This window comes from Fusarium poae, chromosome 4, assembly GCF_019609905.1.
Source record: "Fusarium poae strain DAOMC 252244 chromosome 4, whole genome shotgun sequence".
Classification (NCBI taxonomy): domain Eukaryota; kingdom Fungi; phylum Ascomycota; class Sordariomycetes; order Hypocreales; family Nectriaceae; genus Fusarium; species Fusarium poae.
In genome coordinates, this window is record NC_058402.1 from 4975924 (window position 1) to 4988040 (window position 12117).

The window sequence follows — 12117 nt, forward strand, 5'->3', positions numbered from 1 at the left end:
TTTGATTCATGTTTGTTCTAATAATAAAACGGTCGTGGTCGAACAAAGCTCGCCTGACGGATCAGTCATCACTCACTACCAAAGCAAGATCCAATCAGGGCACATTCTCCCCCCGCATTGAGCAATCTCACGTAAAAGAGGTCCATATCATCCAAAAGCTGTCGTATCCCTCGTTTCAGATAACTTCAAGCTTTTATTCACAATCAAAACCTCGCCGTGAGCCATACATTTCTACTCTCATTTGTACCACCAGCGCAGCAAGAAAAAAAATGACACCAAATCAAGGCCTCGTTCATCCTAAGGAATACGACATCAAGGACAGCAATGTGGAGTTGATTGGGACCGATATTGACCATCAGGTAAAATACAATTCTGCACTTACCGAACCGGCGTGGAATGATGGACGAGTTGGCATCGAGCCTGGGCTGTTCGTCTGGCGCATTGAGCAGTTCGAGGTCGTTCCTTGGCCAAAGGAAAAGTACGGCCAGTTTTACGACGGGGACAGCTTTATTGTTCTCTTTTCAGAGCTTATCGGAAGCAATGATGGCGCAGAGAGGCTTGTTCATGACATCTTCTTCTGGTTGGGCCAGCATACCTCGCAGGACGAGGCGGGAACAGCAGCCTACAAAACGGTTGAACTGGACGAGTTCCTCAAGGGTGCGGCAACTCAACATCGAGAGATTCAGGAATCTCCTTCAGATGATTTCCTAGCGCTGTTCCCGCGCATATCCATCCGCTCTGGCGGAGTACGTTCTGGGTTCCGACACGTAGAGGAGGAAGAGGAGACACAGGAGACACTTACCTTGCTGCGTGTGTTTAAGAACCCCGCTGCGGGTGTCAATGGCGTCGTCGTTCACGAAGTCAAGCCTGTCTGGACAAGCCTCGACGACACGGACGTGTTTGTCCTAGATGTCGGCGGCAAGATCTGGGTTTGGCAAGGAAAGGACTGCAGCCCCATGGAAAAGGCAAAGGCCGCTCAGATCGTCCATGACATGACCGTCGCAAAACATTCCGAAGTCGAAGTCATTTCGCAGACCGAGTCCCGCTCACGGAGGATTGTCGATCTCCTCGGCGGAGACGACGAGACACCACGCGATGGATTCCACTGCCGAAAGCCCTTCAGCCCTCGTCATGACGAGCAGATATCCAAGAAGTTGTTTAGGCTTAGTGACGCTTCGGGCCAGCTCTCATTTGATCTCGTTAAGGAAGCCGAACGTATATCGCACGGTGATTTCGAGAGCGATGATGTTTTCTTGCTGGATGATGGCGGAAAGGCGATTTGGGTGTGGCAGGGAAGCGGATCGAGCGCTGCGGAAAAGAAGAGCTGGTTCAAGGTTGCGCAGGCGTATGTGAGGCATCTGTCAGCTGAGAGCAGTCGTGATGACGCATATCTCACACCTGTAGCCAAGGTTGTTGAGGGTGGCGAGAGTCGGGCTTTTGCAAGAGCTCTTGCAGCCTGAGGTAATGCTTCTGGTTACGTTTTGAGATAAGCTTGGCTAGACATGGCCTGTTGACCAAGCTCAGCATGTGCTGAAAATACACATACTGGCTGTTACTAAATGAGACGTGTAAATGATGATCAAGTCGAATATGTAGGGTGTACCATGGCGAACAGCATGTCACTGTAGGGTTGTCTAAAAAAGTTGGATTTCCCTGCGCCATGACATTTGAGAAAGTAAAGCTGTTTCTGCCAAGAAGTTACCTCGCTGGATAGTTCAACGATGGTGTCTCGCCGTCGCATTTTGAAGACTGAGGAAGTTCAAATATGCCTGGTAGGACCAAAGGTTGCCCCAGACCCGAAGACGACTGCAAGATGCGAGTGGGAGAGTGACATCTGAACAATCCGAAGTGTCTTTTCGTATTCTTACTTGCTTATCTTGATCTCATCTGGTCAATAGGAGGAGCGCCTACAAAATGCTACGGTTACTATCTTGTTACAACAAAGCTACGGGTTTTGTTTCTCTGGTAACCCCTGTTAGCTACCTAATAGTGTAACCTGATTCCTTCCGTACCTAAGAATGTGAATTGGAACCCAAACAAAGGATCGATAACGTGTGATAGGTAGTAAAGGTTTATAAAAGCTGTCTACTGAGGTATCAATCAAGTGTCAGAGGGTCAAAGCAGTGTTGCCCCGTTTATCGTCTCAGTAAGACCATTCAACGGTTTGTGCTCTTGCTAATATTGACCGAAAAAAGTGTTGGACATTGGCTTTGGCACCCATTGATGATAGGAGCACCTATCTTTATATCCATGTCCATCCGTTTCTGCATCGGTGAACGTTATCAACTGGCGAAACATTAACTAACGCAGTACGTTAGTAGGTACTAATAAGCCACTCCTCATGGCGATGACGAGCTGGGCATTCGTACCCCTGGTCTGCCACGTCCGCCCACCGTGATTGCCCCGTCCCGTTCCTTGGCGTGCATGCGGGAGTATTAACCGATGTTGAGTCCAAGGAGAAATTGACCCCTGCCCTAACGTGCAAATCATGGCTGTTGTAATGCGACAGCCAGCAACCAGCGAGCCAGTTTGGGCATTAGTCTTAGTACCTAGTTATCTAGTATACACAACCTCCCCTCCCTGTAGCGTAAACTCTATCACTTAAAGGTGAGTGAAAAACTTGGACAAAACATTTAACCAAAAGCCACACTACGGTTGGGTTCCAGATTAGCTTTTACAGCTGGACCGGGACATACCTCGTTAACGTTTAATGCTAAATACCCCACCTAGGTATGAGTGGAAAGAACCTGTACCTACCTAGCAAATGCCATAGAGATTCGGTATTGGCCATTGGATACGTGTTGCTCAATGGCAATCTGTGATTTGCGATACCAGCGGAGATAATAGTCTTGGCAGTCTTACCCTACCAACCTTTGCGAGTCCGCAAGATAAGACTACTGAAACCCATGTGTATTATCCATTGTCGCTGAGTGGATGATTGCATTCTCTGCGTGACCACTCCACGAGGAACTTTTTGGAGCAATGCGGTGTGATAGCGCAGATGCTAGAGATTTAATGCGATACATACATATAGCAAATGAGTGAAAATTAGGCCAGCGCCTAGCAAAACCCTTGGTACTCAAAAAACTTGCTGCTCTGCAACACTTTTTTGCAAGGGGCAAAATCTATTGCATCGGTTAGATAGGCGCTTGTGTAATCGGGTCGTCGGCTTGTGGGAGATGCAACCGATGCCAAGGATCATGTAGTCGTTGCTTTTCCAGGGGACTAACGATTATACGCCACTGACATAGGGCCACGGATGCATTGCGTAAGTACCAAGTCAGGTCATGTTAACTAGTAGTTTGCTAAGGGAGAGAGCTACTGTAATAAGCTAGAGACACCATGGGTCAAGACAAACGTGCTAGGCCAGGGATAATACCAGCGTCATCGTCATGGAGTCTTCCGTCTTAGCTGCACTCCGAGACTGCCGGGATTCCAACAGTACAAGAGGTCATAGGTCCCCCAAAGGAGTGCACAGAATTGCTAAGGTCTTGGGATCTGCGTCAGCATCAATTCATGCCAATATGTGCGTTACTGCCAAGTCTTAGCAGTAGCATTTAACACGAATCATATCTACATACCTATCCAGGCACCTTGCTACCGAAACCCCTCGACTCAAAGGGTGCCATACCAAAATACTTTTAGCAACCTTGAACCCAGGTACAAAAGCCGGACGCATACGAGCACAAATCCATTTCTTCCACTATTCACAGAACTTGAAGAGCGGCAAACATGAAATTCGCTATTCTTCTTACCAGTGCCGTGGCTGTTGCTGCGGCACCTCTATCACGGACGACAGATGTGCGGCTTATGACTTACAACATTCGTCTGGCCCCTAACCACCCCGAGCGAGGCGAGGAACTCTGGCCTGTTCGTCGGCCACGCTTGGTCTCTCAACTAAACTTCGAAACTTCGGGAAGGCCTGAATCTCTTGTGTGCATGCAAGAAGCGACATACCCACAAATTCAAGATCTTCAACAAGACCTCGGCGATGAATGGGATTATTATGGTGTAGGGCGCAAGGGCGGCAAGAGGGGAGAGTTCTCGCCCATTTTCTACCGTCCCTCCGTCTGGAACATGGAGGATTCCAAGACCTACTGGCTCAGTTCAACACCCCAAAAAGTCGGTTCTCGCGGATGGGACGCAGCATTTCCAAGAATTGTCACGGTCGCACGGTTCCAGCACATCAGCACTGGAAACCGGTTGGTGTATATGTGCACACACTTCGATCACAAAGGAAAGACGGCTCGCGAAAACTCGGCAAAGCTTATCTCTGCTACAGCTGAAGAATGGTCTTCCCTTGGGTTCGAGAACGTGCCTGTTTTTATCGGCGGCGACCTGAACTCGTCCCCCGACGAGCCAGCTTACAAGCATCTCGCCAGCGCAATGAACGACGTAAAGAGCATCATCCCACTTGCGAAGCGATTTGGACATTCATCCTACACATACACAGGATTTACTGTCAGTCCATCAGACGATATGGATTTAGATCATATTTTCGTCAAGGACACAAGTGGACTTCAATTCAAGTCTTTTGCCGTTCTCAACAACTTATATGAAGATGGCGTCTTTATTTCGGACCATCGGCCGGTCGTTGTAGACTTACGGCTGAACCATGTTAGTCGCAAATATCGAAGGGAAGACGATGCATCTAAAAAGTAAGAGGCGGAGCTTATTATTTTTATGACAGGGCGTTGGCATATGTTGAATGTTATGATACCCATTTTAAACGATCTAGATTCCAATAAAAACAATGATAAATTATCTCTTGATTACCTATGCCGGTCACTTATTTGGTGAGCTTTTCCGTCGCAACCACTCACGAGGGTTTTCACCAGACCTACTGCTCCATCGTTTTCGCGTTTGACAATTTGGTACACTTGGGATGCATCCAATCACATTATATGGGAAGACAATAACGCTTAAAGCAAGCTCCCAACGACTCCACACTCGTGATGAGATAGATACGCGAGAGATCGTCAATACAACCCTCCTGACAGAAAATAACGGAAATGTGGTAATGTCGCTTTGTTTTGACAGGTGCTGTCAGGGTTTATAGTAGGCTATGGTGGAGGAATTGTTCCTCTTCATAATGAGCGTCTTTAGCTTTAACTATGGGGTAGCTATTGTTGATATAGATCGTAGTTGGACTTCTGGCGTTGATCTTCGAAGACAGAGATTGTATCGTCACACTTTTCAACAGAAGGGCCCTCAATTGCAGACACTGCTTCGATGATATAGTCATCGTGCAAACTAAATGACACTCCAAAGCAAGGAAGATTGGGAAGTTGGCCAACACAATAACTACCTACCTTAGTAGGTATCTCAAGTTCTTGATACCAATGAATCTTGCCGGACTTATCCCACATCCAATTCCAGTACGTAGGTAGATTGGTGTATTGGTAACCAATAAGAGTCACGCCCGGTTAGCTCAATCGGTAGAGCGTGAGACTCTTACGAGTACGCGATCTCAAGGTTGCGGGTTCGACCCCCGCATCGGGCTGTTCCTATATGAATTCGATTGCGAGCGTTTGCGAGGCTTTCTTTTTGTACTCATATACATTGTTATGAAACCCCTTCAAGCACTATCGCGATTACCTACTAGACTAGTACCTAGGCCCCAGGATACAGAAAAATTAATTGCCCGAGGTCAACGCTGTGTGGCTCCGCTTTTACGACCAATTAGACTTTTCGCTGATTGACGTCATCTCCTTGTGTTCGCCTTTCGACATTGCGAAACTGACTGCTTTCTCTTATGGTGATGCCTTCACACACTATTCTTAAAGATTCGCCAAGATGCCAAACAGACACGCCTATCAGAACACAAACCATCCCCATATAGGGCCATGGACAGGGCCGCTCCATCGGCCATTGATGTATCTCAAAAGAGCCGGCAAGGCCGGATCCTTTCCTTTACGTGGTATCTGGTTCTTTCTATGCAACCGCGAGTTTTGGCCACTCTTTATGAGCAGGATTCTACCTTTATCTTTGATATCATTTCTTGTATACTTCGTTCTCTTCACGTTTACCTTCTTACCCCAATATGCATTCTTAGCAATCTTCCATGGCTGGGGGGCGTGGGTCAATGCTGTGGTACTGGTGCTGGGGGAAGGCTTGGTCATCGTACAGGGTCTATTTGAGGGATTCTTTGTCGATGAATGTCGCGTGGATGTGTTTGATGTAAGTTTTCCAGCTCTAGTATTCTTTTGTTCGAGACACTGATATCACAGGCCACTCTCATCAAGCTGGGACACAAAGATCTTATTGCACCACAGCGAATTATCTTACTGGATGCGCCAAACCCCGTTCGGATGCTTGGAAAACCCACAACTGATGCGGTCTACACGCCCTGGAGCATAATTCAAATTGTTGAACTTGTTGTCTTCCTACCACTCAACTTCGTCCCTGTCGTTGGCACGCCCGCCTTCATCATCATCACAGGTACCCGGCTTGGAAAGCTCGCCCATTATCGATGGTTCCAACTCAAGGGCTACTCAAAGGTTGAGCAGAAGAAGGCGCTGAGAGACCGCGCTTGGGAGTATGTCTGGTTCGGCACAGTTGCTATGATCCTGGAACTCGTTCCTGTCTTGTCGTTATTCTTTCTTTTGACAACTACGGCAGGGGCTGCTCAGTGGACGGCAGAAATTGAAGATGAGGACAGTACTTCTGATGAGGATGGATATTATGGTCAAAATGGGCACAGCGAGCAGTACGATCACCATGATGCGCCTCCTCCCCCTTACACGGACGACTTGGTTTGAGTGTGCCACGTAATTGTTAGGTAGGTATTGATTCTAAACTCTAGAGTATAAAAACAAATGACAAAGAGTACAGTCTAAATAGCATAAAGTGACCTGCTAATTCAGTCTCTTGTACACCAAGCGGCCAACGTTTCTGGTACCGAGCCCTTTCTAAGAGAGTGTTTTCATTCTCCAAAGTCAGTCCTGCTTAAGTCACTCCCTCATCTTAGTACGTAGGTAGGCCCTCGGTCGCTGAAAGTTTTGTACTCCTTTTTCACTTGTCGGTTGTCATCTTCCTTTGCCCCATGAGTACGAGGCACTCCAGTGTGTAGCAACGCGGAGAAGCTGCAAATGCATTACAGTGACCCAGGCCCAAGATCAGTGCTATGCTCTCCTTGTGACCATGTTTCTCTCACACTGGTAATTTGTAGCGTACCATAGGCGAAAGAAAAGGGCAGAGTGTTCAGGCACCAGCCTAACATCCACTGGCCCGTCCATATATCTTCCAGCATACGAATATAAATTCTAACTAATCGCGCATCCGGATGTTTAAGCAGATATTTGACATCAATTTACTATATAAACGTAATGTCAAAGGCTGTACTAGTAGAATTATAAAATTTACTACACATACTACCTAAGCAACAAGTTGCGCTTCCCCCCTGAAAGCAGACCTCTCGTAGATACTCGGATACAGAGTGCACTGGTACTTGCTTGCACTCCCATATATGAATGGCCACTGCGCGCTCTTTCCCTCTCTAGCAGCGCCTTCCTCCAGTTGCGTTTTTGATCGCGTGCTCAACGCGTCATCCCCAACGAAGTTGCTCACCAGTTCTCTAAGACGGAAGGAGCTCCTGCCTCGTCCCCCTCCTCAGGCAACCCCTCCGTTACCCCCCTCCAAGTTTCTTCTTCTTCTCCTCATCCATCTCATCCTCTTCTCTCCTCACCATCCGTTCTCACCACGAGAAGAATCCCCTTCTCATTACCTTCGTTTAATTTCATTCATCTTCAAGCACTCTTCCGCTCTCTTCTGGCACATCACCTTCCACTTGCCCGCTTACAGCAGCTTGTCTCTTTGCATTTGCACACAATCCAATCCTCCAACTCCTCTCACCTCGACGTCGCTCGCACACGATGCGTATCTCCGCATCTCTCGGGGTCCTTGTGGCCAGCGGCCTTTTAGGCCACTCTGCCTCACAGGCCACTGATTACAGGTGAGTAAAATACTGTCGCTGTTCAAGAATTCGGACTAACCTTTCATGATAGTAACACCAACGGCAGCCCCTTCGGTAACCAACCTGACGGCTCTGGCAATGCCATCCCTGGCAACAATGGGGGAGTGTCTAACACCTTGCCTTACCCAAGCAACGCTGTGGGATCCATCCCTGGTTCGCTCCCCAGTGGTGTTGGCCCTGTTGGCCCCGTCTTTCCTGGCGATGGTTCCAATGGTCTTCCTCCTACTGGGCCTGTCGGCGGCCCTGAGAACCTTCCTGGTTCTGCCTCTCCCGGTGGTGGTTCCAACGGTCCCTATCCCAACGGGCCTGGCGGTATTCCCGGAAACCTTCCCGGCTCCGGCTCCCCAGCTGATGACGCCAATGGTCTTCCACCCAATGGGCCTACTGGCGGTCCTGGAAACGTTCCCGGATCTATCCCCGGTAGCTCTTCAAGCAATGGAAATGGTAACTTCCCAGGCGCTGGATCTGTGATCATTCCTGGCAGCTTTCCTACCAGTATCCCCCAGAACGTTCCCAGTTCCCCTGATTCTCCCCTTTCTGGTGCTTCGGATATCCCTACCTGCCCCTTCCGCTCTACCAAGACCGTGGTTGTCACCATCTACCCTACGGATACTGAAAGCGAATCTGGGTTTCACTGGCCCGATGATTCAGATTCCGATGGATCTTACACCCCAACGCCTATGCCCACCAAGCCTCCTGGAATCACTTCATTGTCCCCAAACTCTGGTGTACCCATTTTCACTACCTTGACACTTGATATTTGGGGTCCTGTTGGCAGTCCTTCCAATTCTGGTTCAGGCAGCAATGGGGACACAAGTACCAGCAATGGAAACCAGCCTAGTGACGGCAGCACTCCTGAAGATGGCTCCGGCAACAACGGTGGAAACGATTCTCACGGCGGCAACGGCCCTGATTCCAATGGCGGAGACGATTCTCACAATAGCTCTGACTCCCCTTTCTTTCCCCCAACCCCTGGTCCCAACGGTGCTCCCCAGTACTCTGACAGCACTTCCGAAAGCTTGTCCGCTGGGAATCCTGGAGCCTCGGGAATCAACACACTGGCACCCACCCCTCTCCAGACACCTGAATTCCCTAATGGAGGTATTCCTGGCACCCAACCTCAGTTTCCTTCCGCAGGCCCTGCCCAAGAAGCCAGTGGTAGCCTTCCAGTCACCACCCAAGCTGGCGCTGAAGGCCAAGGCGAGACTTCTCCTTGGTTCACAAACGTTCCTGAAGGCAACAGTGCCGGTCAGCCAACGTCCCCATATATCACTATCACTGGTCAAGACGGTCTTCCCACCGTAATCAGCAGTGATGGGAATGTGGTCTCAGGTGACGCTCAACCGCCGGCGGTACCAGGATCCCCCCAAAATGGCAACAGCCCAGAGCTGCCCAGTGGAGTATCTTCAGGCTTTCCTATTCCTCCTCCAATCTTCACTGGTATCCCAGGATCTCAGAACCCTTCCAACTCCCCCGCTGGATCTCTACCTGGCAGTGGACCTGATGCAGGTGTCACGACCTGTGCAACATTCACTATCACCGGTCCCAATGGCCTCCCTACCGTTGTGGACTCTACCTGGGTCGTCCCTCTTAGCACCCCCTCCTTCGAAGCATCCTCTCAACTCTCCGCCACCTTTGACCCTCAAGCACCACTCTCATCCATTTCATCTCAACCTGGTCTTCCTACTATTCCAGCATCTGGGTCACCCGAAGATGGATCTGGAGGTTCGGCCGCGATCGCAAGCACAAGTTTCACCATGATTGGTGCTGATGGTAGCCCTACTGTGGTTTATACCACTTGGAATATCCCAGCTGCCACTATATCAACCGGAGACCCAGGTGATGCTTCTACCGCCGCCTCGTCTGGAGGCTTCATGACCATTACCGGACTTCCTCCCTTTGGTTCCTCCGGCCTTGGTGGCCAAATCACTACTGTTCCTGGCCCTGATGATGTCGCCCAAATCACAACCTGCACCAGTTACACTGTCATTGGTGCTGATGGCCTCCCTACTGTCATTGACTCAACATTTGTTATTCCCGGTCCAGTTAACACTGATATTACTGTCGGTGGTGATCCTGAACTTCCCTCGGGGGCTTCCGATGCTCTTCCCAATGGTGTCACATCACCTGCTACTTTCCAAGTCACAAACACTCCCGAGATTCCTCCTTTTAACCCCACTGCTGCCACTGGATCGGGAGGGTTTGGCAATAACGGTATCACAACCTGCACCAGTTACACCATGATTGGCTCCGATGGTCTCCCTACTGTCGTTGACACAACTTGGGTCATACCTGGGTCTGCCAATACACAATCTGAGCTGCCAGGTAACCCATCATTTGTCTCCGACTCACTTCCAACCGGCTTGCCTTCTGGCATTCCTGGCCCATGGGCTTCCTCTGCAGGCATTCCCTCCGATGGTGACCAAGGAAACGTACCCGGTGCCACTACTTGTATCACTTACACCACTATCGGACAAGATGGTCTCCCTACCATTGTTGACACAACTTTTGTGGTTCCCGTGGCTACTGCAACACCTTCCGGAACAGGTCTGATACTCCCAAGCACCAATGGCGACGGCCAGACTGGGTTGTCACCCAACCCTACTGGAGCCTATACTACTACCACGACAGCTGCGATCCTGGGCTCTGATGGCAACGCAACACCAACCGTGCAGACTATCGTCTTCAGCGACTCTTCCGCCCTCGGTGTTTCAACCAGCGCGCCCCAGGGTGCAACCTCAGGTATTGATCCTTCAGGCATTTCTGGACCCGTCTTCACCTCTAGAGATTTAAATTCTCCTTTCACCGACACACCAAGCCTCAATGGATACGACAATGGTATCCCCGGTGCTTCGATGTCAGCTATATTGACTGACGGCAGCGCCGCCGGAGAAGGTACATCTGTTACAGGTACAACCACCGGGACACTTACTTGGACAGTCACCTCCATCACTAACCCTCCTGGTGCCCCCGTCTTCTCAAATGGTGCTTCTCAGCCCCCATTTGTGCCTGACCCTTCAAATGGTGCCCCTGGCGGACCGGCTCAGCCTGCCTATGGATCCCTTGCTACTGAAAGCACCCTCTGGCCTCTTTCTGCTGTTCAGACTTCCACCTGGACCAATGTCATCAAGGCAGAGACCACTTCTTACACATTCAACTATCCCCTTACCACCCTCGCTACCGTCAATGTACCCATGAGGCGGCTTGCTCGTCGCCAGTCTATGACTGCTTGGTCGAATTCCACCACTTCTTTGTCAAGTGCAACATCCGCATCTACAGTCACAACCTCTGAGGCCAGTTCTCCCACTGTCTGCCCTTCAGGTGGAAGCATTGGTAACACCACCATTGATGTAAGTCCCTTTGTCCCTATCATTTTGACTTTCACTAACTCTGCCCAGTTTGACAACTCTAAGCCTGGTCCACTCTTCAACCCTGTTGAGAACATTTGGTTCTCTGGTGGCTTTCTCATCGCACCCCCAACTTCACAGCAGTCCCAGCCCTACATTCCATCCTCTGGTGGCCAGCTCGTGGAGTTCGTCCCTCCTGCTCTTTCGAATACTACAACTACAATCTCTGGAGATGTCGCTCAGATTGGCATGGGTCCTCACGCCGCCAGCCCCTGTTTCCGTTTTGACTTCTTTGGTGCGAACCTCGGATGTGATGCCCGCGGGGACGAAAAGTGGTGCCAGTTTGATATTTCAGCCTATCGCTGGAACGAGACTTCGTCCACAGAAGAATCGATCGCTTGGTCGGAAACCAAGCAAGTACCTGCCTGTTCTAAATTCTCGGAGGGCGGTTACGAGCTGACCCGGGTTGATCTGGATGGTTACAAGGACCTTTCATCGGTATTGATCACCCTGCGTGTCTCGTCAGACCTTCGAGTCTGGTGGGGAGACGATTTCCGTGTTGGTTGGAGCGACAACAGCTGTATTGCTGCAACCTGCCGCGCGAATGCGCCCTCTCAGTTCGTCAAACGAGAGACTGTCATTTCTGCTCTGCGACAAGGTGTCTACCGGTGGACACCATATGAGCTGAAGCGACTTGACGATAGTTTGGTGTGGGAGTCTGCCAACTGAATTATTCCATGTTGCAAAGACCTTGCTTGCATTAGCAAATGGCACATTCATGTCGAGCGATTTGCT

The 12117-nt window shown here is 49.9% G+C and overlaps 3 protein-coding genes across 3 annotated transcripts; all 3 read left to right on the forward strand.

Moving 5' to 3' along the window:
• Positions 1–269: 269 nt before the first annotated feature.
• FPOAC1_011730 (uncharacterized protein) lies at positions 270–1460 on the forward strand (the record flags this gene model as incomplete). Its single annotated transcript, XM_044856097.1, has 1 exon — positions 270–1460. The coding sequence occupies one exon, from the start codon at positions 270–272 to the stop codon at positions 1458–1460; it is 1191 nt and encodes a 396-aa protein (XP_044703410.1).
• Positions 1461–3732: 2272 nt separating this feature from the next.
• On the forward strand, positions 3733–6761 carry FPOAC1_011731 (uncharacterized protein; the record flags this gene model as incomplete). The annotated part of the gene is made up of 3 exons (XM_044856098.1): positions 3733–4617; positions 6130–6180; positions 6231–6761. 3 exons carry the CDS (start codon positions 3733–3735, stop codon positions 6759–6761), a joined length of 1467 nt encoding a protein of 488 aa, XP_044703411.1.
• A 1113-nt stretch (positions 6762–7874) lies between these two features.
• On the forward strand, positions 7875–12051 carry FPOAC1_011732 (uncharacterized protein; the record flags this gene model as incomplete). The annotated part of the gene is made up of 3 exons (XM_044856099.1): positions 7875–7954; positions 8007–11325; positions 11374–12051. 3 exons carry the CDS (start codon positions 7875–7877, stop codon positions 12049–12051), a joined length of 4077 nt encoding a protein of 1358 aa, XP_044703412.1.
• Positions 12052–12117: the final 66 nt, after the last annotated feature.